Source organism: Alligator mississippiensis, chromosome 3 (assembly GCF_030867095.1).
Source record: "Alligator mississippiensis isolate rAllMis1 chromosome 3, rAllMis1, whole genome shotgun sequence".
NCBI classification, from domain to species: Eukaryota; Metazoa; Chordata; order Crocodylia; family Alligatoridae; genus Alligator; species Alligator mississippiensis.
The window spans coordinates 258,078,765-258,104,871 of record NC_081826.1 but is presented as its reverse complement, the minus strand read 5'-3'; the positions used below and the strand labels follow the sequence as shown (position 1 = coordinate 258,104,871).

General features: G+C 42.0%; 1 protein-coding gene across 1 annotated transcript in view; it reads right to left on the bottom strand.

Moving 5' to 3' along the window:
* THBS4 (thrombospondin 4) overlaps positions 1-26,107 on the bottom strand; it is a 62,734-nt gene that overhangs the window by 12,705 nt on the left and 23,922 nt on the right. Inside the window, exons 5-16 of the mRNA XM_014594425.3 lie at positions 23,129-23,211; positions 22,279-22,330; positions 19,889-20,061; positions 16,573-16,710; positions 12,681-12,758; positions 7,906-8,058; positions 6,104-6,208; positions 4,949-5,056; positions 3,701-3,860; positions 2,399-2,517; positions 1,929-1,981; positions 161-354 (exon numbers count right to left, since the gene is read on the bottom strand). Coding sequence (XP_014449911.2) covers positions 161-354; positions 1,929-1,981; positions 2,399-2,517; positions 3,701-3,860; positions 4,949-5,056; positions 6,104-6,208; positions 7,906-8,058; positions 12,681-12,758; positions 16,573-16,710; positions 19,889-20,061; positions 22,279-22,330; positions 23,129-23,211 — 1,416 coding nt within the window. The remainder of the gene's footprint in view (positions 1-160; positions 355-1,928; positions 1,982-2,398; positions 2,518-3,700; positions 3,861-4,948; positions 5,057-6,103; positions 6,209-7,905; positions 8,059-12,680; positions 12,759-16,572; positions 16,711-19,888; positions 20,062-22,278; positions 22,331-23,128; positions 23,212-26,107) is intronic.

Genomic DNA, 26,107 nt, shown 5'->3' with positions numbered 1-26,107 from the left:
AGTGGTCAACAGGGCTCTCCTCAGTACATGGGAAATGTACTGTTAAGCTTTGTGTATGAGCTGCGAAACTATGTGAATTTGATTACTTGGTGAGCCCATGATCCCATCTGGGGTGTTGTAGATACAGTGCTGCACAAGGGGATAGAATAGACTTACTTACTGTTTTCATCTTCCTGTCCTGGGTTGGGAACAAGCCTACAGTTATCAGGGCCTGGGGGAATGAGGTCTGGAATTCCATCATTATCATCGTCATCATCACATTCATCACCTAGCCCATCCTTATCTGTGTCCAGCTGAGAGCTGTTAATGACCGTGGGGCAGTTGTCTGTGCTGTCCTGGTGTCCATCTCCATCACTATAAAAAACACCCACAACCTATATGAGTTCCTACCTCCAGACTTAAGAACAGCACCAACACTATTTTTTAATGCAGAGTACTTCTTGTGCCCATCTGATTGGACCTGGTGGCCCCACAAGAAAAAAAGTAGTAGTTTATCACTGGGGCTTTGGGAGAAAGTATCCTGGACAGTGAAATCTGTTTATTTAAGCTGTTTATAGTAAAGATCTACTTTGCAAGGAGAGAAGGCTGTTTTTTGCCTCGTTTCTCCTTGCTAAGTGTTAGTACATCTGTGCAGCAATACTGCTTTTGACAAAACCATGCCATCTCCAGACAACACACCTCACAGCCATTATATCAGTGCAGCTGGCAGACTTATATGTTGTTCAGCACTGATGTGAAAAAGGTTTTGGGGAAATGTCTTGGCAGGAGGCCTGAGGCAGCAGAATCTTGTGACTGGATTAGGGAAATCGCAATAAGCTGCACTGGTTCAGTCAGATTTGATCTGAAGACTTCGTGTTTTGCACTAGAACTGGAACCATCTTCTGTAATCCATGCCAGCACCACACCTGTGTCTGCTGTTGTATAAAGCAGATGTGAGGTGCTTTAAGTATTATGCTTTTACAGGGCAGGGGGCTAATTGTCACACTGCCAGAAAAAGAAAAGTAAAATATAGCGCTGCAAATCTGTTTTTCTGGGAATCACTCACAACAGAGTAAAAAAAATGAGCATAGCTTGTACTGTGGCTTGCTCTCAGAAGTAAAGAAACAAATTTCCCCAGCACAAATGGAGTTGCCACTAGCCCAGGTTCTTAATACCCACCAGATTCTTGTAAAATGAAGGGGATTTGTTTAGGGTACATTTTTGCCTTTTACTGTGAAATTATTTCTGTCAGAGTGAAGTAATCCACTGAGAAAAAACACAGAACACTTCACTATAAAAACTGTTCCTTTGTTTTGATTTGTGTAGTTTTAACAAGTTCTGAGAAGGGTGTAATTTCTATTTCTACGGGCAGACCAAGGGAGCAGTAGACCCTAAATCAGGAAAAATCTCCCCTTGCTCCCCCTCTCGTTCTCCCTTCCCCCACCTACCACTGTCCTTGGCTGTCCCAGGGATGGGGGGAGCTCCAGAGCTGTTCCTACCCCACTTCAGCTGGGCTGCAGAAGAAGCTGGGCTCAACTGGAGACAGCTGAGCAGTAGCTGTGGTGGGCAGGTTACCCCTCTCTAAGCCTGCTCCCTGGCTGGTGGGGAACACTCGTGGGGCAGAGAGGGGCAACTCGTCTACTGTCACTGCTGCTGCAGTGCCAAGCTGATCCTGGCTCCCCAAGCAGCCCAGCTGGAACAGGGCAGGAGTGGCTCTGGAGCTCCCCTTCACCCCCAGCAGGCCAGATGTTATTTCAGAAGAGAATCTGATGTATTGAAAATATGAAGTGTGAACATAGCAGACATGAAGCACTGAAAACAGTGGAGCTAAATTCAGCTTGGGTTTGTAGAAGTGCTGCTCTGAAGTTAGTGGCAATAGACTACCTTACACCAGAGCTAAATTAATCTGCTTGCCAATTGATATTAATTAGAAATAGGATGCACAATACCTGTCTTGATTGGTATCACAAGAATCTCCAACCAGATCATTGTCAATGTCTGACTGCAAACAGAAAAAGGGGAAGTTATAGTATTAAATGAGGAAAGAATATGTTAAAATGATGCTATACTGGTGGTAATGAATGATTAATGGGACTGAACTGGGACTTCCCAATGGAGTTCTGGCATTGGTTTTTGTGGGGTTGGACTTGGCCAGTTGTGAACACCATATTACAGCAATACTAATCATTCATTGGTGCAGACATGATGCACGCTTCATGGAAATGCACCTAATTACTTCTGCGTCCAATGCCATTGTCCCAATTCAACATTTCCCCAGTTTTTCTAAACAGCTCTTAGCAAAGCAGGAATACCTAACATTCTGTCTCCACATTCTTTCACAGTTGTTTAGTTCTCCACAGTCACTTGTCACACTAATAGCAGGGCCGAGTATCCTACAGATTTTCTTCCCCCCACTGACCTGGTTGGGGTTGCTGATATGAGGGCAGCTATCACAAGCATCACCAACACCATCATTATCCTTGTCCTTTTGGTCCTGGTTGGGGATCCTCTGACAGTTGTCCAAAAGGTTCTTAATACCTGAAAACACCTGATGTCAGTCAAAGTGACTCCTTAAGTTTTCTAAATATTACAGTTTTTTTCAAAATGGATATATTACAGCATTACTGTTCAGCTACACTCAGTGTCTGTGGTTGGTCACTTGGGACATGGTGCAGGACTGCCTCATAAACCCTAACTGCACATCTTTCTTGTTTTTCTCTACACATCATTTAAGAAAGGTTAGAAGCATTAAACTAAGGGCATTGCTGTGTGTTCCATTTAATCACGTACACCCCATTGTATCTAATTCCCTCACATTACAGTTTACACCAACTGACACTTTTTGCCCATTATTACCAGTATATTTAAAAGGACCTGAGATGTTTTCCCTCCTGAAACCCACACAACAATGAGAATAAACTGTGACAAAATATAAGCCTCCTGAATATGTGGGCAAGAGGCAAGTTGATATATTGGGATGTGGTTGGTCCTGTGGGTTCTGCTGTTAGTGTTGAAATCCATTTCATGTTCAATACTCTTAATTTTCATGTGAATTACTGTGCAGCTTAACTGCTATACAGTACTCACAGCTGTGACCGGATGCTAAAAATATGTATACATTTGTAACATATTATGTATACTATATTATCTATAGTGTATGTTTGTATACAAACTACAAACTAAGTACTATGTTTGTATACATCCTCAGCCCATCTATATGTTTGTATGTCTGTGTGTGTGGACATACATATGAATGTATGTCCACACACACACACACAAAGATATACATACACAAAAGGTCTGTATAGAAAACTTATTCCATTTCCACATGCATTTCCTTTCTCACACTCTCAAGAGGAGATGTGCTGACTAAGAGACAACATCTTAAGACTTGCTATATTTCAAGTCCAGCGAGCTGCTGCTCTTGGGATTCATACTTATCACAATTCAACAGTCTCACAGATTAGTTACTGGAGTTCCTGCCACAACCTTTCTGTCATTTTCAGCAGTCATGCCAACTGCAAGAAAGCAAGCCATCAAAATTACTTGGTTTCACATAGCAACTGTGGGTGACTCCCATCACTGTTTAAACTAAATATAATAGCGATATTTTAGTTTTAGAGATGCCTAAAGGATGGTGGCAAATATCCTTTTCAATGTGTAGTGCATATTAGGTGAGTGTTGCGGCTAGCATAGAAGCTATAAGTGAACATTTATCAACCATCTCCATCCATGTCGTCATCACAGGCATCTCCTTTCCCGTCACCATCTGTGTCCTTCTGGTCATTATTCGGCACTGTACGACAGTTATCACAAGCATCTCCAAAGATATCTTGATCACTATTCTTCTGGTTAACGTTAGGGATTAAAACACAGTTATCCTAAAAGAGAGACAGACACCAGTGTTCCACTCTGTTAGATTCTTACTGAAGTCAAGTAATCCTAGCTCTTTCACTTCCATGAGATAGAGGCTTGAATTTTATTTTTTTTTTTTGCAGGAGGAAATATGTTACTATGAGGAGTATGACAGTCTGTGCATCCATTACACCTGGAATAAATCTCACCAATTATTTGCCAATTTTGAGTTATTAGCGTGGCAAAAAGATCAGTTGCCCAAGGGGTTTTCTTCTCACTTAGGATATTGTTTCTAATTTCACACAGGTCCACTGAAATGGGCTGCCTAGAAATGCAGACATTCTTATTTAATACAATTTGAGAGACTGTAAATTAGGGTGCATAAACAAGTTTGCTGCTTCAATCCACTAGGTAGAAGACAAATGCCCCCTACTGGCATATTCTCAAACAGACCAAAATAAGAAGTAATTTGACTTTTTGATACAGAAAACTCATGTCCAGATTTAATGTACCTTCCAATTTAGTACCAGTATTGCAAGGCCAATGGAAGGTGAGGAGCATATAGTCTTAAATGGAGAGACGAGGAGTCCCACTTCTTCACCACCTGAGAACCGCTCTAATAAAAATGCCCGTCTCCCACCTCAGAGCACATGTAAAGACATCCACAGACTAACTGATTCTAACATGAGCTTTTGCAGGCAACAACCTACTTTGTCAGATGCTGTCTAAATTCATTAGCAATATTTTTTCATTTGATCAACATTATTAGTCATCTTTTCTCTCAACATTTCAGTGGCTGTCAATGAATATTTTTAACAACAAATATTGTTGATGAATATGTTTGTCACTGAATCAATATTCCAGAATCTAAGACTTCCATATAAAAATATGGTCTCAATCTCCTACTTGTTCAAGCAGGAGGTAGGGCTTGAAGTTGCTAAATTGAAGGGTGGCAACTTAGCAACTAACCTGTTCAGAGAGGCATGAGCTTTTGTAGGTGACAGCCTACTGCATTAAATGCTGTCAATGGACTCATACAATGCTATGAAGTCCATTCATGGCATCTAACAAAGTAGACCATCACCCAAACTAGTTCCATAGCTATATACTGCACCTGTTCATTAGGTATTCCATCTCCATCAGCATCATCATCGCAGGCATCTCCTATTCCATCACCATCTGCATCTTCTTGTCCAGAGTTTGGAACAAATCTGCAGTTGTCCTATGCAAAAAATAAAACCCTCAAATATGACCAGCATCCCATGGGATACTTGAATCTTCCGGTGAATGTTCGTTCTCTTTCTTTATTAACTAAAAGTTTTTCAAATGAAATACTTTTTTAAATACAAGAAACATTAGGCAGCTTGCAAAAAAGCAGGAAGTTGCTGACAATTTGTAATGTTTTCCTTAATCTCTCTACCTGCCTCTTTTATCACTGCCCTAGCTGATCAACAGGGATCCTGGTTTTTTCTAAAAATCACAAATTCTCTGACACAAAAAACCAAACAAACAACCCCCCCCCCCCATTCTCTGATTAAACCCCCAAAATCTGTTATTAAAATTAAAAGCCCCCTGAAGCCCTCCCTAGCCCTGCTGGTGCCCCTCACTGCCTCCTAAAGCCCCCCAGCCCTGCTGGTGCCTCACACTCACCCCCACAACAGCCCCCCTGCCCTACTCATGCCTCTTGCCTCCACCCACAGTCCCTGCCCCCCAAGTCCTGCTGGAGGGGGCCCCCAGCTGCCAGGGCTATAGGGCCAGGGACCCAAGTCTGCAGCTCCCTGCCCCTAACAGCAGGCAGCTGCAGCAGAAGCAGCATGGAGCCGGTTCCCCCACTGCTCTGCCTGCTCGGGTTGAGGCGGAGCTGGCTCTTGGCTTCTCCAGCCCTGCCAGTGCCCCCAGCCATGACACGCAACCCCCCAGCCCTGCCAGAGGGGTCCCCAGCCCCCTGCAAGCCCCACTTACATCAGGCTCCAGGAGGGAAGAGCGAAGCTGAGCTGAGCCCAGAGCTGTGGCTGACAGAGCCTCAGGCCCCGCCCTTCCCACTCTGGGCAGGACTGGGGCTTTCCTGCTCCGTTTGCAAACAGCTTTTGCAGGCTGGAGCTCAACCAGCCTGCAGAGCTCTTTACAAAAGCAGGGAATCCGTGGGTTTCTCTGCTAAAAGGAGAAATCTGTGTTTTCTCTGATAAAAAGGGGAAATACGTGTTTTTTTCTGTTTTTCCGTGGGAAACGGAAAACCTGGATCCCTGCTGATCAAGGATGAGTATCCTACCTTTCTGCAGGTGTCAGCAGAGCATGTGAGGTCTTCATTAGGATAGCCATCAATATCTACATCCTTTCCACAGATATAACCATCACCAGCCCAACCAATACCACACTACAAATGAAAACATGATTATAGAATTTCAGAAGGAACAAAAATTCTGTTTTGCAAACACTTACAACAGTGCTTAAGGTGGGAAATCCCACGTTCATTTTAGAAAGGAGCAATATACAGAAAGCACCGACATTAATAGCAATATTTTCAAGAACTTATTGATACCTATTAATACAGATAAAAAAAAAATTAATTCCGAAGTATGAAATCCACTAACAACTGATGACTCAATCCTGGGTTTCTGGCTTGAAACACATGGGGCCTGATCTTAAAAAAAATGCTGAGTACCCCAAAACTACAATGACTTCCTTAGGGGCTGTGAATGCTGTGGTCCTCAGTATCTCAAATTGGACATCCAACATTAGTGGACATTTTGGACACTGTAAACAGGAGTCAACATGAAGCAGAGGTTAAGAGCCTCCTTGAGGATAACAAGATATTATGTATTTCACTGGAAAAATAGGGCAGACATGCAAAATGGATGTTCCTAGAATCTGCAATTTCTTTGGAAAAATTTTACATGTAGCTACTAAGATTGCATTAGCAAATGGAGCATGTCTGCCCACAAATATTTAGGTAAGTATCTAATTAATATAATTTCATACTATTACCTAATAAGAGGATATGAATGCTGAAATGGTTTGGGTAAATACATGTAAAACTGCATGCAGATCTCAATCCTATCCTGACTCCCTTTAGCACAAATACATGGAAATCTTGCCATTACAGACAAGGATTTCAAGTATCCCAGTTGTTTTCTGTAATCTAATACCCTTAGCATGAGATGACTGCTTTCAGCAGGTCTAGCAAGTGAAGTATCAGCATAAGCAGATTTAGGATATGGACAAAGATACTGTTGGAGCCATTTCAAAATGGGAACATTTCAGAAGGGCAGTAAGCCGTTACATCCTAAATGTTATGTGTGTCCATACCTTTATTCAGCTACAGAGGCAAGGAGAAAATTGCAAACTCCAGACATGGAAACAATCTTTTGCTTCCAAGGCAGCAAGTTGAGCAAGGTTCAGAGGCTAGGGTGGCTGATGGAACACCTTTGGTTTCAGTCCAGCAGTGAAAACGTTTGCTACGTTATCCCACACCAATAAATCTCAACATTGCTTTTGAAAGCTGCAAACTCCAGAACTAAAATGATAGGAGGATCTACACATGAAGTGTATTCTTAGCTGCTCCACAAAGAATACAGTCTGGACTACCAGGTAAATACAAGAATGCCATTATCTTGTTATCTTCAAACTAACATGGCTAACTATCTCTTTCATTATGTGTTATGTACACATTTATGTAATCAAAAAACCCTTTTTGTAACTCTGTACAGTAGAACATCCCAGAGAATACTGCTGCAGCTCTGTATGTATGACTACTCAGAGCTCTTTTCTGCTGAGACAGCACAGGGTAGTAGCTATATTTTCCCTGAAGCACAACATCAAAAAGGTTGTTAGTTAACATGGTAAATGTAAACACCCAGGTATGGTTATCTGTAGGTGTAATATGGAAAAACACCATGTCTGTGTTACGGACACAATTCAACTATGATTGTAACCAGGTCAGATGCATGTCATAGTTCACTGACCAAAACACTTCTATATACAAGAAGTAAAACAAGTCGTTCCCTCTCTTTCCAGGACTCCTTTGGGGAGTTTCTAGGCAGAATACTAAAATACTTTGTATCATTAACTTACAACACATGAAACATCTCCTTGCCTCTCCTCAATACACTGCGCATAGATACTACATGGGTTCAGTGCTTGATTTCTGCAGCTTTTCTCAGCATTGCATCCCTTGATCTGGTCTCCCATATACCCAGTTTTGCATGGTCCACAGCGATAAGACCCCTGTAAAGACAAACAATAATTTACCAGAGTTAACAGAACTATATGGAAATGAACTAATTTATCTGACAGTAAGTGTGTCTGCATTTCATCTCACAGTATTGGTTTACAGTGTGCAGGCTGTTTCACATTCATTGAGACTTCACTAGTTCTTTTTGTTACAGTTTTCTTCATGAACAACTGGTAAACTGACTGCTTTGGAGACCAGCCTTCTGTTTTCCAAAGGAAAGGGAGAGTGCCAGCAGTGAAAATTTCTCTGCTTGCCTGGCAAACATGCTTATCCCACTAAAAATGAGCCACCAGCCAGTGGAAGAGGGTATTACTATGACCATTTGTGCTTTGCTGAGATCTTGACTAGATTTACAGGTTACACCAGCTAACTTAATCAGTCAATATCAGTCACTCTTATGTGGACCCTCTTATTTCAGTTCAAACTAGGGTTGTTTTTGGTTATCTCAATGTTAATTTTAACTGATATAAGAGCATCTACACAAAGGTTGGCTTTGGTTTTTCTTAAACATTGTTTATACCCTGTTAAACTCAGGCAGCTTCTTGGTGCAAATGTGGTCTAGGATTTGACTTGAGTTAAATCAAAATAAGTCCCATGTACACTGAAATAATGATATCTGTACAGCTTTGGCAGGTCTCAGAGTTCCCCTCAGTAGACAGTATCCCCTTGGGCATGGGACTCCCATGCTAATCCCATGGGAGTCCCAAGCTCTTGAGGCTTCTGTAATGGTGTAATGTGAAGATATGAATGGAGTTTGCAGGTGGCTGTCCTGATGTTGCCTATGGGTACATAAGATAGGGCTGGACAGCCAAGCACCAGTGGAAAATGCCTATAACATGGACAGTTGCTCCACCTTAGCAGTATCATGTGGCCCAGGATCTACAGTCCCTAGGCTATCACTGTGTCATTAAAATCTGTTGGCTATTGAGATAGAGCTGTGGAGACTTTCGAGTGTAGCTTGGTCCTATGCATGTAATAGGCCAAAGTTCTTTTAGTGTCCAGTGAATATAATGAAGTTTTGCTCAGGAGGAACTGAACTTTGAGGAAAATACTGGAAAACTGACAAGCTTTTCTTCTGGTTTGGCTGGGATTTTTTGATGAGGCTTCAGGGACATCTTGTTGAGAGGAAGTGAGCAACAAGAAGGGTCAGTCATGAAGACTTGGCTCTCACTCATCCTGTTTGCTCATGTAATCACTAGTAAAAAGATGTAGGAGGGAACATATTAAAAAGCTCAAAGGATGATCTCATGAGCAAATGTCAGTACTAGGTTCAGCTCCCACAGAGGACAAATCTTTAAGAAATATGAAGGATGTTGGTGAGAAAGGCCTTGCAGATCATTGACTGGAGGATGGAAGGCTGACATAGCTGCCAGGTAGACCTTAACTGAGATGAAGAAAGGGTCCTTGGTGTTTTAGATCCAGCATCTAATCAAGCTCCTCAGGTATGATAGACTTGGCCAGGGCAGTGTTTCTTGCCCAGCACCAGAACAAAGACCTAGCCTATTCTGCAAAGGAGGTAGGCCTGGAAAAATCCTTTCTGTGGACAAGCACATCTCTGGCCCGAATCCTGCTATATCTGAATGTGCCATCCACCATCCAGGCTGGAAAACGGAGAGGAAATCCAAGTGGAAAATCCTCCTTCCTCTCCATGATAGTAGGTCTTGGACTAAAGGGAGCATCATAAAATCTTCCATCATCAGGAAAAGAAGATCCAAAACTGCCTCAGCCATGGGAAGGCTGTTGGTATCATTAGAACCCAGGCCTGTCTCAGCCTGTGGAAGACTTATGGGATAAAGAAGAGTGAGAGGAAATGCATATTGCAGACTCCTCAACCATTTTATTATGCATGCATCTGAAAGAGAACCTGGCTGAGGTCCACTGGGAAATAAAGTAGAGTATTTGCCGCTCAATCTCAGTTGTCTGTGACTGGAGTTCCCATTTCACAAACATGTGCTTACGTACCAAGTTCTTGATCTCCCTTCATGAAATAAGGAGATGACTCTGCTTAGATCTGCTGTAGCATTCTGAAGCTTAGCCAGGTGCTCCACAGACAGATTATTTTTTTTAGCTTATGTGCCCATGCCATAATGCAATTGCATAAGCAGGGAGATCAGGCACCACCCTGCCCATGTATAATACTGGGTGTTATTAGTTGAAATAGTCATGACACCTTCAAGTATAGAGGAAGATGACCAGGCAGACTCTTCCACTGTTCTGAGCTCCAGCATGTTGATATGTAGTCTCATTTTGTCCTTAAATCAGATTCACAGAGCCCAATCTGAAGTACCCAAGGTGAAATCTGATATGCAGCATCACAAGTGTGCAGGAGGCCATGTGCCCAAGCAGCAATGAGAAAATTCTTACCCTCATATATGGGCACTTTTTGACTAACAAGATAAGATCTATAAGTGCCTGAAAACTGTCCTTTGGGAGGTAAGCCCTTGCTGACATAGCCCAGGTAAACACTGATGAACTTTACTATCTGAGCAGGAGCTAGATTAGACTTTTGGTAGTTGACAAGGAATCCCAGGGATAGAAACGGGTCATCATTCTCTAGAGGTTTTCTGAGACCCAACTGCCCTAAGTGTTTCTTAGTAACCAGTCACGGAAGTAGGGTTAAACTGGAATCCCTTAAGTCTCTAAGCACACTGATACTACCAATACTTTGGTGAAACCCCTTGGGGCTGTGCATAGGCAGTTGTCCCAGCCTACCATGAATCAGAAACACTTCCTGTGCAAGTGATTTATGGCAACAAGGAAGGAACTATACTGAAAGTCATGAGATATGAACCAGTCCCCTCCTGATATAGGGAGGGAATAATGGCTGCCAGGGTAACTATCTTGACCATAAGCTAATGAATGAACAATCTTGGACCTAAGAAAGTTTAGAGACCATACTAAACTCTCTACCTCTTCAGAAACGGGAAGTAAGTGCTATAGAATCCTTTCCCCTTAGCTGTGGGGAATTTGTTTTATGGCCCCTGCTTCCAAGGGAATGGAACTCTTCCCACAGCAGACTCTCAGGAGAAGGACCCCTAAAAAGGGATGGGGAAGGGATGTTGCAAGAAGGCAGTGATTTGAACTAGATGGATTTGAACACTGCCACATCCAGGATCCACTGGTCTGAGATGATCCATGCTGGCTAAAAGCAAGCCATGCAGTTTCGGAAGGAAGGGAAAGCAGCACAGAGTTGGCATCTCCATAGCACAAGAACCCTGCTTGGGGTGGAAGTTTAGGGTGCTTGAACTGGCACTTCTAAGGGAGGGATAACACCCCCCCAATGAAGTCCAGCTGTAGCCTCTTTTCAGGTGTGCAGAGTCTTAGTTCCAGACTCACAAATGGCTAGTCTTCCACCATTTGAGCTGGAAGGAAGCTCCAACCTCCTGGGAAACTGGAACCCTTTAACCAGGAAGATCTAAACATCACAATCACTGAAGTTATGAACCTGGCTATGTACAGGGCCACTTGAAGGATTATCTTTGCCACTAGGTGTCCCTCCATGATCAGATATTAAATCCTCTCTTATGAAGGGGAAAGGACTCCTTCAGGTCTGCCATCCTCTAATAAACTTGGAAATCAGAATGGTCTCGGAAAGCCTGGTAGCTGGCAATCCTGAAATGGAAACTGATGGAGGAGAAGGAACCTCTTACCAAATTATTCCAATTTTCTATTTTCTTTGTTCCTATTCAGCCTAGCATTTTCATTTGCTGTGGACTCTGTATTTTTGTCTGCCCCTTGGCAGTGGGATGGCCATATCATCCTGGCTGGGTCTATGACTGCCTCATAAGTGGGTGCACCATGTCAGGTAGGGAGTGTTACTGTTTCTCCTCTAAGGAAATTTGCCACCTTCTGTATGGGTTCAAGGAAGCCCTCAATATCTGCTGAAGATCAGGGTGCGACTTAACAGAAGTGGCAATTGGAAAGAAGGGTCCCCTTGGGTCTCCGATTTATGGTACGTAGAGAAAAATACCTTGGTGATTCAGGGAAAAGTGGAAGTTATCCCAAGTAGTGGCAACGCATAAGGGGAGAAGGAAAGAGCACTGGTGCTCCCCTTGAAAGCACCAGCCAGGAAATGGGGGCTCCAGGAGAAGCAATCCCCGATCACGCCGACCCTGGTTGCTGACTGGCTGCTGGCGGCACCAGTTGCCCATGATCCCAAGCATGGCATTTAGAGGATGACTCTCTCTCAGTGTGCTACCATATTAAGGTGATTGGCACTATAAATATCTTTGAGAAGTGGATCTGTTGCTCCTACCAAAAGAGTACAGCTTGCTGTAGCTGCTCCTGGGTGGGGGAAGTGAAGATATATTCTCTCAGGGGATGCCTCTCTTTCAAATGCACACAATTCCTAGAACCTACAGGGAATGAAAAGGGGACCTGCTGCCATTGCTGGAGTGAAGGGGTAGCAATACAGTTTATGTGGACAAGTTGACTACAAATTGAATACTGACCGGTTACATTCTTAAGAGGCAGAGAATGGGATCCTTTCATTTATTTATTCAGTCTAAACAGATATGATAGATACCTCTCACATCAGAACTCTAGATCCAAGTCTTAGTATAATGTAACTGTTAAATGATCAATGTTTGAAAATGGCAAATAGAAGGTAGCTTACCAAGGTGTTTATACAGTGGGAATTGGGAACACACAGTTCATTTCCACCGTTATTACACTCATCAATATCCGAGCAGACCTAACAAAAAAGCAAAAAAAGGTGTAATGAAAAGACAGTGAATCTGAAATCTGTGTGAAGGAAAGTCACTTAGGGTTAGAGCCTAACGATTTCTGAAGTACCTGAACAGGACTTGGGTAGAATTTAGCTAAGTCTTAAGTTCAAATTGACCCCTGATAGTGACTGCAAAACTGGTTAGGTGCCTAGATTCATTATCTGCTTCCATTTTGGCCTTAAAATCTCCCATAGTAAATATGCTGCTGCATGTCTCAGATGCAATCCAGACTGGCCACACAGGTAATTCACTCCTGCCTATTGCAATCCAAATCAGTCTGGGAAGACCCTAATCTCCGCTAAGTCTCTGGTTCCTTAGGTGAAGTTAACAATCCTAACAACTGTCTGAAGTTGGGACTATACAAGCAGTGCAACACAAAACACAGCTAGAGAAGAATGTGGTACTGCTCATCTTTTGTTCAATAAGCAAACACACATCTCCCTCTTTTCAGGAGATTGCCCTACCCACAGGCCAATGGCTAGTCTGAGAATTATTTGCCTGCCAAAATTATTTTTGTTTTTAACCTTCCCCTATAAAATAATTAAAGGCTGTGCTACCCATAGCCTAAATCAGTGGTTTTTAAACTTTTTTCATTTGTGGACCCCTAAAAAAATTTGAATGAAGATACGGACCTCTTTGAACTGTAAGTGTGGGTATTCACATTCTTCTGATGGATCATAGTCAACTTTCATGGACCCCTTAGACATACTTTGTGGGCCTCCCATGACTCCAAGGACCACAGATTGAAAATAACTGGCCTAGATTAATCCACCCTTAATACTGCATTTACTCAGTTCCAAGATAAAGTTTTGTCCTCATTCATCACAAAGAAAATGAAGCATTTTAGCAATGCAGTGCTGGGTCCTGTGCTGCTCTCTGGTTCATGGCCGATTCCCTCACTGCTCTCTGACTCCCTGCTGAACCAGAGAGCAGTGGGAGAATCAGCCTGGAGCCAGAGAACAGTCAGAGACCCAGCACTGATTCCCTTGCTGCTCTCTGACTGTGTGCTGAGTCTCAGGCGGCTCTCTGGCTTTGGGCTGATTTCTCTGCCTCTCCCTAGCTCAGCAGAGAGCCAGAAAGCAGCTGGAGACCCACAATACAGCAATGAGGGAATCAGTGCTGCATCTTCCTGCTCTCTGGTTCTGGATTGATTCCCCTACCACACCCCAACACTGGATCCTGCATTGCTCCTTGGCTCGCTGCTGAGTGAGGGAGCAATGAGGGACCTGGCCCAGAGCTACCAGGGATCACAACATGTAGTGGTGGGGGGTGCAAGTGGCAGGGTGGGGTAAGTGGCTGAGGGCAGGCCAGGGGGGGCAATGTATATGTGTGTGGGGGGGACAGGCACTGGGGAAAGCACTTCTGGAGAACAAAGTTAAGAGGGCGGAGGCAGGCACTGGGGCAGGGAGGAAGTGGCATGGTGGCAAGGTGAAAGAGGGAAAGGGTCTGGGATCAGGCTGCCTGCCCCCTCCAATAACTAGATTATTTACATGGGAAATGATAAGAAATGTATATTTTTTTATTTATAGAATCTAATTGTATGGCGCCATCTTAAATTCAAGGTCTTCTTGGAATCAGGTAAATATGGTAACTGTGTACATATTTATAAGGCAACAAAACACATTAAAAAGTACTGGGTGAAAAAATGAATTACAGTAAAGCCCAGGTCATTTGTATCCAAGTAGCTTGCAATCTGCCAAATTTGCAGAAAGTTTACCAAATGATAAATGAGCTGCTCTGCTGCTTTTACTACAAAGGGCACTTCTTCTCCAATCAGCTGGGGTTTATCAGCAGTCCCACACAGCTGAATCAAGAAACAGTATCCTGTGAAAAAAAGCCATGGCAAACAGCTGGAGCATTGCAGCAACCCAACACAGCTGTTTACTGTGGTGCTGTGTACTCCTGGATACTTCATAAACTCTCATCTTTGCAGGGGAGTAAGGAACTTAACCTGAGAAGTATCTGGGTTCTATTGTGCTATGTTTTTCCAATGATATGACCTGTTAGTTTTGAGGTTTCTTTCTGACCCCTAAAGTAAAGTGATGTATATAATTAATGAGGTTAGTACCACAAGGATTCTGGAGAAATTGTGCTAAAAACCTTGAATTAATTTCTTCTGAGTGCCAAGTAGCCGTACATTTGGTAGATTTGGCCCAAGCAGTCAGGGATAGACTTCTAGGTAGGGGAGCCCATGAATGATCTATCAATCACAACAGTGAAATTCAGGCCTCAAACCTGGTAATGACTAAAATTTCACAAAGTGCTAACCTTGCTATATGCTATTGGCCCACCTGATAATTCTGAAGAAAGAACATAGATTTTATTGGAGATTTCCATAGAATGGTTCATAAGTGTATAATAAAGCTGGCATTTTCTATTATTTCTATGAACTTTATGAATCAGCATAAAAACCTAAAGGAAGGGAATAATTTCCTATTCAAATCTATCGGCTGGAAAAGTTGGCATTTTCTATGAAAAATGTACATGACTCTTATGATAAGCTAAGGCTGTTTTTGGTTTTCTCTGAACCTACCCTGCCCCTTACCCTAATATGAAAGTCAGGCAAAAATTATTTAGTCACTTATTCAATAACACTTCAACCTCTGCTTGACTGCCAAAGGCATTTGTAATTGTATTGACTGAAACATAAATGACGTTATACAAATAGTGCTGCATATGAAAACTGTGAAAGCTTGGACAGCATCTCTTGCATAAAAATGCAGGACAGTGGCTGGGGCAAGACTGGGTTGTGGTGACAAGACTGCCACAAGAAAAATCAAACTCTGCTAATGGCTTGCAAGCCATTAGGCATTGAGACAGTGGAGTGCTTGTGGTACCCAATACCAGACCCATGCCATAAAATAATAAAAGTGGTTAAAATTGTTGGCAGAGTCCTGACCACACATCACATATGTGTACCTAAGAAAGCCCTTTAAAGAAAGGCTGGGCCAGTGAAGACAAGGAAACTGCATATGCATTTCAACTGACCTCGCAGCTAAAGAAAACAAAAGACTAAATATCCACCTCAAAAGCAATCTATAAAAGAAGCTCTGAATATAGGGAGGATGTTCTGTGTCTGACATCCTCATATTTCTCAAAATAGGTATCCAATATCACTCTAAAGTGTTAAAAATGTCTGAACCATTCTGTGCATGTCTAAAAAGTTATGAGATACTGCAAATGTACCCCACTGATAAACAGATACCCCAAAACAAGTTTGGTGACACCTCTAAGTATCCTGTCTGACACTCAAGGCCCATCATCTGTGATTGACCTATAATTGCAGAAGCTGCAGAAACACACAGTCTTTACACCTAGACAATCAAGAACAGGAGCCAGGCAATTAACAGTTATGATATGATGATCAACCGTTTCCTCCCTGTTTTGTTTGGCCATGAACTGGCCAACCATCAAGAAAAACACTTTGAAGAAACAGTATAAAAACTATAAACAGATATATCAGCAAGTTGTGTGCAGTCCAGACTAGAAGCCATCCTGCCACCCAGCCAACAGGTGAAGGACCCACGCTTTGAGGCTGTACAAGAACTGCTTCCTGTCTGCCCTGGGTAAAGATCTTGGTGCAGCTAAGATAATACTAATGACTAATAGCTTATTTTATATTGGGAAAGAGTCTTTTCTGTCATTTAGTTTTGTAACTTGTTGGTAGTTATTAAAGCAAGCCTTTCTGATACTCATTAACCACGTGTTGTGTCAATTCATAAAGCACTAGGTTAGAAATTCGGTTTTTAAGTGCAACAATAGAGCAATGTAAACACCCACCTGCTTATTGTTCTTGGCATAGTTGATTCCTACCCCCTGGACTGTCTGCCCTGTATATCCAGGGGGGCAAGGCTCACATCTGAAACCAGGGACACTGTTCACACACTGAACCCCAGGAAAACATGGGTTATAGCGGCACTAGAAAGACAAACCAAACATTTAATGCATGTCAGGGACTCACTAGCATTTGGTTACTGCTCAAATTTCAAAATAAGTTGGGGGCCAGATCCCATTCCACCTATCAACCATCTAACAGCACTTAAATGCTTAAGCGGGATCCTATTCCACCCTACTCAAGTCTCTGAAAAACATAAGGATGCATCCATTTTCATAACATGCTTTCATATTAGTCTTAAAAAGAAGTCATAGAAAGCTGTGAGAAAGGGAGGATCTTCTTTTGCATTAATGGTTTTCAGACACTTGGGCAGGGTGGAATAGGATCCCACTTAAGCATCTAAGTATCCTTATACATCAAAAAGGCAGAATAGGGTCTGGCCCATTATTGTTAAGTAGCATTTAAATAACTTTGAACTGTCTTAAACTACTATAATCTTGAGGTACCCTTAAGTTATGAGCTCAATTGCTCCTTCAGTTATATGGATTCATCTCCCACAGAAATCCATTAATGTACCACTGGAGTTGTCAGGACTAAGATAAGTAGTGGAAAGCCACAGTGACAGAAACTGTGATATCACTAGGGCATGATTCCCTACCAGTATCTAATACTGTACATATTTAAACAGCAGTGTTTTGCTCTTGTTTGTATTGAATTGGAGGTAGGGAAAAATATGAATGACATCTGGAAATGAATCGGTAACGATGGTTCATATCATGTTACAATCCTGCCTGGTTTTGTTAATTCTCTAAAACTAGCACCATTAATTTCCAAATTTGTATATAAATACTGAAAAGGTTGATTTTTTTTCCTCCCGAAAACATGATGAAAAAAACAAATAGAAAATCAACACATTTTTAAAAGATTTCTTCTCTTTCCATTATTAATTCCTCCACCATTAACTCTGTGTTGGTATATAAAATAAACATGTATAATGAACTATATGTCCCCTGTGTTTTTTGTCCTTTAACACGTAAACATAATATTTGAATATTACCATGACAAACTACCAACCATGAAAATTATCTAAAAGGAGTAGAAGCAAATTTTGCTTTGGCTCTAATAAAAATAAAAGCTATAATAAATGCACATTCCTGATTAGTGCAATATTAATTAAAACTTAAGACGGGTATCTTGTCCATAAAGCCCAGGTAGCTCTCAATTTTCAGATTTTTAGTTAAATTAGCCAGCAGAGGGCACTCAAGAAACTTTTATCAATATAATGGCCACATCCAGCTCAAAATGGATGTGTATTCAATTTGTAGTTTATGGTTGCGATACAGATGTCCAAATAAGCAACAGTTCTTTAGCGGTAAGGGATGAGGGGCCCTTGGTAGAAAGATGTTAACAGTGTCAAGGGTTCACAAAGTGTTAAGGATGGTTCCCACTTGGAAGAGAGATTTTAGGATCTTTAACTGTGACTGCATATGAACTCCTTTAAATACTAGGTTCCATGAAGTACAGAAATAGAAGGGAAATTATGTTATCCTATGAAAAGGAAAGGAACCCTAAACTACTCTCAGAAAACTCTTACACTTTCTTTAGCAGGTCACTGGATAACTTAGGGCAATTATTCTCAACCAGGGTGTCATGCCCTGATGTGCCTTGAGATTCTTTCAAAGCTTTTCTCTGAAGGGAGTTACCAAATGGCAGCCTACGCGAGACATGCAGTACACAGGTCCAACAACTAGCAGACATGCATCTTTGTAAACAACAAGCACCACATTAAGTGGTTAATTCATTGGCAGAATTAGCATAAAAGCCAAGAACTGAATGGACATGGATTTCATCTGTATTATAGCTTTTTTGGCAAGAACTCTCATTGTTTCTATTGTTAATTCAGGGCTGCAATGGTAGGAGCGCTAGTGTAGACAAGGCTTGTATGATATCAGTGTTTTAACATTGTGGAGTCTCAACCTGCCCAGAGCAAATATGAAGTGTTAAGAGAAACAGTAACCAATCTGCATTTGTTCTCCCATCAGAGCTATCATTGGAGCTGCTCCAGTGTTAGTAATGGTAGTACATTTTTGCTTAACTCCTCAAACGAGGCTCTGGAGACTGAAATGCCCTTTCAAATTCATAAGGTCCATCCTGGCTTGGGCTGAGTCAGAGTAGCCAGGTAATGTGGAAAAGCTCAAGCAGCTATTGTGTATATACATCTATGGGTCAGTCAGTCTAAGTTTTGCCTCTACGTTAGCACCCAACTTTACCATAGGCACAATTTACATCAGGTCATGTGTTCGTGCCTGTCTCCACCCACAAATCAGGTAACTGCAAAAGTTATTTTTTTAACTTAGATCTTACTGTGTAAGATTTTCAATAACACACAGAAATAGATACTTCAAAGCCTCTCTCTGGCACACAAAATATATACATGCAACAGCATTAATGCCTGTAAACTCATCAAAATATTGTTATTTTTTCTGAGAAAGGAGGAAGATTGCTATTCCTATTTGTAATTACTTGAGAAGCACTCATTTGCTATAGCTAGGAGCTTTTTCTGCACACAATTAAAAGGGTGGATGTGGCTATGTTAAATCCTTACCATAGAAAGCTTCCCTCCCACCAAACTGTATAGTTAGGGATTAAACAAAATACAAACAATTTGCTTCTCTAGTCCATTATACTATGATGTCTTTCTACGGTAATCAGGATGAAACAATGGAAATTTCAGGACCAAGAAAAGGTATGGAATTTTGTTGTGTATGTTAAATGTGTTACTACTTCTTTCAAGTAATCTAGTTGTACTTCTTTGGTTTACTAAATGTCATAAAACTGCTAATTCTCAAGTCTTCAATGGTGAGCAAGACTTGAACCTCTAATATAGATCCCACAAAATACATTTTTCAAATGAACTTTTTAGGTTTTCTTCTCAGCAAAAGGTTAAATTGAAAATCTGGGCCATTTTGTGGCTGAACAGTGGACTTTAATCTCTAAAGCTGTTAAACTCGCATCTTTTTTCCTCTTATAGATGACATTATCTGAGAGGAGTAAAATGAAAATACACATTCACTCAAGTTAACAGTGTCATGGCCATGTAACTTTGATGTAACATAGTGGATAACAGGCCTGGAATGCATTAATATTCACCATACAGCCAGCTAGCAAGTGCTGAAATAAGCACAAGTCAGTGACCCATTACTGCAATAAATGAGTTTTCTTTTTACAGGTTGATTTTCTTTTCACAGGTCAATATTTTACCTCATCAGTATCTGAGCACGTAACTCCATTTCCTGTGAACCCTTCAGGGCACGGACCACACTGAAATCCATCTGCTGTTTCTGTGCACCTGACTCCTCTGAAACAGGAGGTGGCTTCACATCTGGGTTTGAGAGGACGAGGGGGTGAAGTTGGAAAGTCCATAGGTCCTAAACCTTTAAGTAGAAAGAACAGCAGCTTTAGTGATTAAAGGAAATATCCATCACGTGTTTAACTTGGAAAGTGTTCTAAAGAGCTGCCCAATACACTGCTCAGTAGGGTGACTGTTTTTCTACCTAATAAACATTTCTCACAGTGGCTGACCTGGTGCTGTTATTGCAACAGCAATTTACTCAATTATGAGGCTTAGGATATTTTTGTTTAGGAATTGATTGAGAACCTGCTGAGCTCCATTATAGCAGAGGGAATGGATGTACTTCATATGTCACAGGCTGCACTTGAATGTACAGCAGGCTTCAAGCTGAGTTTGGTTATACCTGGAAAGGCACCTTGGATTCCAACTTAGGTACTGAAACACCTAAAAGTTTGGCAACTGTTTGGTGATCCAAAGAAAAAGAGTTAGGCATCCATGATCCCTGTCTAGACAGTAGGAAGAATTATGGTCATTCATTAAAACCTTTGTACTAGGTGGAAAGAAATGTGGAGCAAGTCAGCAGGAAGCACTGGGCCCAAGATGTTATCTGAACTTCAGACTTGCATTAGGAATACACACTAGACATCCCAGAATGTATGGGAGGTGCCCCCATACCTGGGAAGCATTAAGTTGTGGGTCTGAAGCACTGCAGTCTGCACTGTGGTGTAGTACTCTCACCACTCTGCTAGGATATACGGGGGCACTCATACCTCCATTGTCACACTTGTTTTTCAATGAAAGGGACTGTGGCAGCTATGCTTTGTGTTGGACTGAACACTGTTGGTATGTGTTAGGCATGCTGCTGGATCAGGCCCCTACTGGGACTTGGGTTCAGACTCTGATTGAGTTCAGACACTGCTCTGCTTCATTTCTGAAGTGCAGAGTTGCTCGCAACGCATATTGCCGAAATTCAGACAAGCTAGGAAACTTCAGGATCAAAAAAATAGGAATTGAATACATTTAGGTACTGAATGAGTTCTGCAGTTGCTGGAACAGGGGTTTTCTGTATTTTTTTAGATGCTTTAATTCCAGTGAAATCTCATTTTAGGTTCCTAAGGTTCCATTAGTCCCACAGTAGATTTATAGCTTCTTGTGCTAATGAGCAGAAAGGGATAGCACAGGTTAGAATGCCCAAACAAATAAATAAGGAAAACATCCCTGATGCATTAAAAGTTAATGACATGATTGACAAGGCACCACATTCCTTTGGCTAAACCAACAAAGTTGCTTCCTTTGTCTCATGAACATTGTGCTATTGTTTTACCTCAGAGTGAAGAGTATCTTCCAGGAGCAGAGAAAGGGGAGGAAAAAGACAACAAATATCAGCATATTGGATATATAATTGGGCATCCAGTACATTGTTTCATGCACAGTGACTGGCCAAATGAGAAAAACAAATTCTTCCAGATTTTGGCAGGTGACAAAGTTTGTACCAATACATGGAAATGGATCTCCACCCCTGATTAATACAGATAGGTTTTAAAGCAGGGGCAGGCAATTATTTTGGGCAGAGGGCAGCTTACTGAGTTTTGGCAAGCCATCGAGGGCCACATGATAGGCAGCTGGGGCAGATAAATATTAATTTTCTAAATTTTTTAGGAGCCCCACGGGTCAGATAGAATGGTTTGGCGGGCTGCATCTGGCCCCTGGGCCGCATTTTGCCCACCCATTTTAAAGGGATTGCTAGCATGATGGATGACTCTATTATAGTAGCATTTACAAAGGTTTTTATTAACTTCACTATCTGGCAGAACTGTCCATTTATTCTAGACACAGACCTAGCTTCTGTTACCACAGCCTTTGTCATCTCAGGCTTAAAGAACTGCAATGCAGGACACATGGGAACAGCTCAAATTAGCCTGGATATGCCAGCTGTCTCAGAATGTGGCTGCCTGCTTATTCTTCCATTAGGGTTCTTAATGTGTTTATTAAGTTGTGCATCTCCCAGGGAACACATGGCATCAGTGCTCAGTGATTTGCAAAGCAGAATAAGAAGTATTGGCTTTAACCCGTAAAATGTTAAATGGCTTCCAACCCAACTGTTTAAGTCTGCTTCTCTCCATGAGTTATATTGCCACCTGCGTAGTCAATGAACATGCTACAGCCCCCATTAATTTAAAAATTTTGGTATTCTCAGCTAGAGCTTGGCAATCGAATGGGTATTGTTTTAAAACACTTGTACATCTTCTCCAGTCTTCTTTTAATCATACAGGAAAAACAGATATACCAAGTTACTTACCACATGCTTGGCATTCAGCTATGGTATTTCTCAGAAAAGTTGTTTCCTTCACCTTTAGGATATAGAGAATGAGTACTGATTTAGATCTGGATAGCTCTAATTTGCCCCTGCCTGCCAACAGTACCATGCTATTTTATCCTGATGTCAATAAAACCATCACACATACAGAAGGGATCTTTCAATGACATTGTTTTATGCCATAAACACTAAAAAATCCAAGCACTAGGTTCACAAACATTTCTAGGCCTCTCTATGGATGACTGATCTATACTGGTGTCCACAAGGCTACACATGGTAGTAAGTATTGTAGCCATGATTAACAAAATGCTTACACACAAGCTCAACTGTAGGCATGAGTTTAGGTCACATTGCCTTTGATGGGACTTAAACATGCGTCTAAAGTTCAGCTTGTGTTTGAGGACTTTGCTGAACAAAGGTTGATTTAATCAGATGCTTAGCAGTTTTACTGGCCAGGGGCAAAAGAACTGTAGAAACCAAGCCTACATTTAATAAAGTTTCTTCTGTGAAATGGCAAAACACTAGTAATGATGCACCCAGAATCAAATTTGTCCCTGGTGTCACTCCATTGAGACCTAACAAAATTGTGGGATGAATTTGGTTCCCTTTATGACCATGAGAACAAATTTATCTAGCCTCTGGGATAGACTGTTGGCTATAGTTCCTCTACACCTTATATGCAGGAGTTTCTGGCCACCAGATCTGCATAACTGGGTCTTCTCCTCTCCCACCTCCAATAACTTCCTCCTCAGTATACAGAAAGTAAAAGGCCTCCTTATAATCAATTATGATTTGGATTTCAGGGTTTTGTACTGATAGCTTCCTACTATACCTGCTGTCTGAGAAGGTCTTTCACATCTCCCAGTATTTGGTTCATTTGCATCATTTGACTCATTAACTGCCTATTGAAATCACCTGTAGAGACAGAAATTAAAAAGAAAAACACAAAGTAGCATTTGTTCATTTTCCAGTACAATTGCAGAAATCCAGAAAGTCAGCCTAAAAAAGAGTGAAAGTAGATAACTCATGGTGTCAGTCATATGAAATCACATAATAGAGATCACAGAAATTAAGGGCTGGAAGGGACCTTGAAAGATCATTGAGTCCAACCCCCTGCTCTGGGCAGGAATACTGCTGACATCAAATGATCCCAACAAGGTGTCTGTCCAGTCTCCTCTTGAAGATTTCCAAGGTTGGGGATTGTCCCACCTCCTTAGGAAGTCTATTCCAGATTCTGATTATCTTTACCATAAAATAGTTCTTCCTTACATCCAACCTGAAACCATCCTCTAACAGTTTATGGCTATTGCTCCTTGTCCTCCCCTGGGGCACCCTAGTGAACAGTTTTTCGTCCCAGCTACCAATATTCACCCCTTACATGCTTATAGACTGCCACCAGGTCCCCCCCCCCTCAGTTTTCTCTTCCCCAGGCTGAACAGTCCCAGAACCCTTAGTCTTTCCTCATAAGGTCTGTCCTCCAGGCCCCTGATCATTCTTGTGGCCTTCTCTGGACTCTTTCAAGATTTTCTACATCTTTTTTGAACTGCAGCGCCCAGAACTGGACACAGTACTCCACCAGCTGGGGTCTCACCAACACTGAATAGAGAGGAAGTATCACTTCCTTAGCCTTGTTTGTGACACATCAGCTAATGCACCCCAGTGTGCTATTAGCTCTGTTGACTGGTGTTGCACTGGTAGCTCACATTCATTCTGTGATTGACTATAACCCCAAGGTCCCTTTCAGCCATTGTGCTGGCCAAGACGTCTCTTCCTAACCTATACTCATGTCGCAGGTTACTTCTCCCCAGATGAAGCACTCTGTATTTATCCTTAATGAACTGCATCTGGTTACATTTAGCTTAAGGGAATGCTTAATGGAAGCATAACATCTTTTTTAAAAGTTTAGTAAAGCATCTGCGTGAACATGGTGCTCTTCAAAAGTACTAGACTTCTATACTTATTCTGGGATCTTTGCCAAGTCTAAGTATATGCCAATTAATACTAACTATTTTACTGGCTGTAATGAGACTGAAACCACCAACTTTTGTTAAGGTGATTGTGTTTTCAAAATAAAAAAGGGACACATTGAGGCATGTTTTTTATAGTCACAACATAGTCATACATAAGAAAAAGTTTCTACCTCAACAGCAACACAAGCACATGTCTCAGAGGACTTTTTCCGGTCACTTAGTATCTTGAATGAGTTTATCCTGATGTTCTGGTCATGCGTTAGTAACATTCACTTGTAGTGAAAGAACAGCTTTGATAGCATCTACACTTACTTGACCTTTCCTTCCAAACTCTATTCATCTATCTATGGACTATTTCCATGGAACTGTTTGTTCCCAGTAAAGAAAAAGCATGTTCTACTCAGCATAGCAAAACATTGTGAAAAAAACATTAATTAAATGAAAATGGAAACCCTTCAGGTGTCTTTAAAGAAATGTATAGGAGACAGGCTATCCTGTGCAAAAAACCCCAACAAAAACAGAACTCTCCTAGCACCAGGACATATGATTACTTTAAACCTTAAAGACCTAAAATAGTATCAACAACTGTCCCTACCCAGCTGATTCACGTTTGAACCAGTAAGTGAAACATATGGCCCCCTCTATACATTATATCTATTGCACAACTGCCTTGTTAATTGCAAAATACATTTCAACTGGCTGCATATGCAAATTACCTATCGCACCTTAAAATGGTCTAACCACCTATAAAATTATTGCTCGAAAATGTGTAATACCCTTATAGCTGGTTTCTAGCCAGCTTTTATTTGCATTATGTAGGCAGTTTGAACCTGGGAGACCACAGCTGCTGCAGTCCCCTAGGTGCTGAGGAGCACAATGAACTCCCAAAGCTAGGAGACTGCAACCAATGAGGTCTCTCAGTGGCAGGGGTGCAGGGTAGGGCTGTGCGAAGCTTCGGTTTGGCGGAGATTCGGCCCAATTCAGTGGCCAAATCTCCAAATCCGAATTGAATGAGAGGACCCTTTAATTTCTCCAAATCGAACTGGAACCCTCCGAATCAGATACATTTGGAGAGATGTGGCGATTCAGACATAGACACAGTTTTAAATGTTTTTTCTACATGCCTCTAGGTAGCCGGGGGGGGGGGGGGGGGGGGGGGGAAGGAAGTCCCCATCACGTTCGGCAGCAGACCTGGAAGTGGACCAGAAGCACTTCCAGTCCACTTCCAGGTCCACCAGAGAGCGTGCCGGGGGTTTCCCCCGCACTTCTGTGAGATGCTCAATCTGCCCTTGCATCATACCATTCACGTGCTGCGCCTGGTACCTTGAGGTATGTAGAAAAAACATTTAAAGCTGTGTCTATGGCCAAATCACTGATTCTCCGAATCAGCATTGAATCTTCAGATTTGGATTCAGCCGAATCGAATCTGGGACAGTGATCTGAATCAACGAATCAAATCACTGTCCCCAATTCAGGCTGAATCCGAACTGAATAGAGCCTGTTTTGTACACCCCTAGTGCTGGGGCACTCCAGGCAGTGGCTGAAAGATCACAGCTGCTGCAATCTCCCAGCCCTGGGGTGTTTCAGGCACCTGTGACTGGGACGCCACATCGGTGCCCTGCAGCTGTCAGGTGCAGGGATTTTTGATCCCAGCTGCACATGGTCCCTGCATCTGGGAGCCTCCTTAGTAAAGGAGCCCCCTACATGGGCAACAAGGTGCGACTGGATCTAATACCCAATCCCACCATCGCACATCCTGCCACGCACGCATGGCATGGCAGGAAGTGAAAACGTGTGGCTCACCCAATAGATCCAGTCATGCCTTTTACTTGCACGTGTAG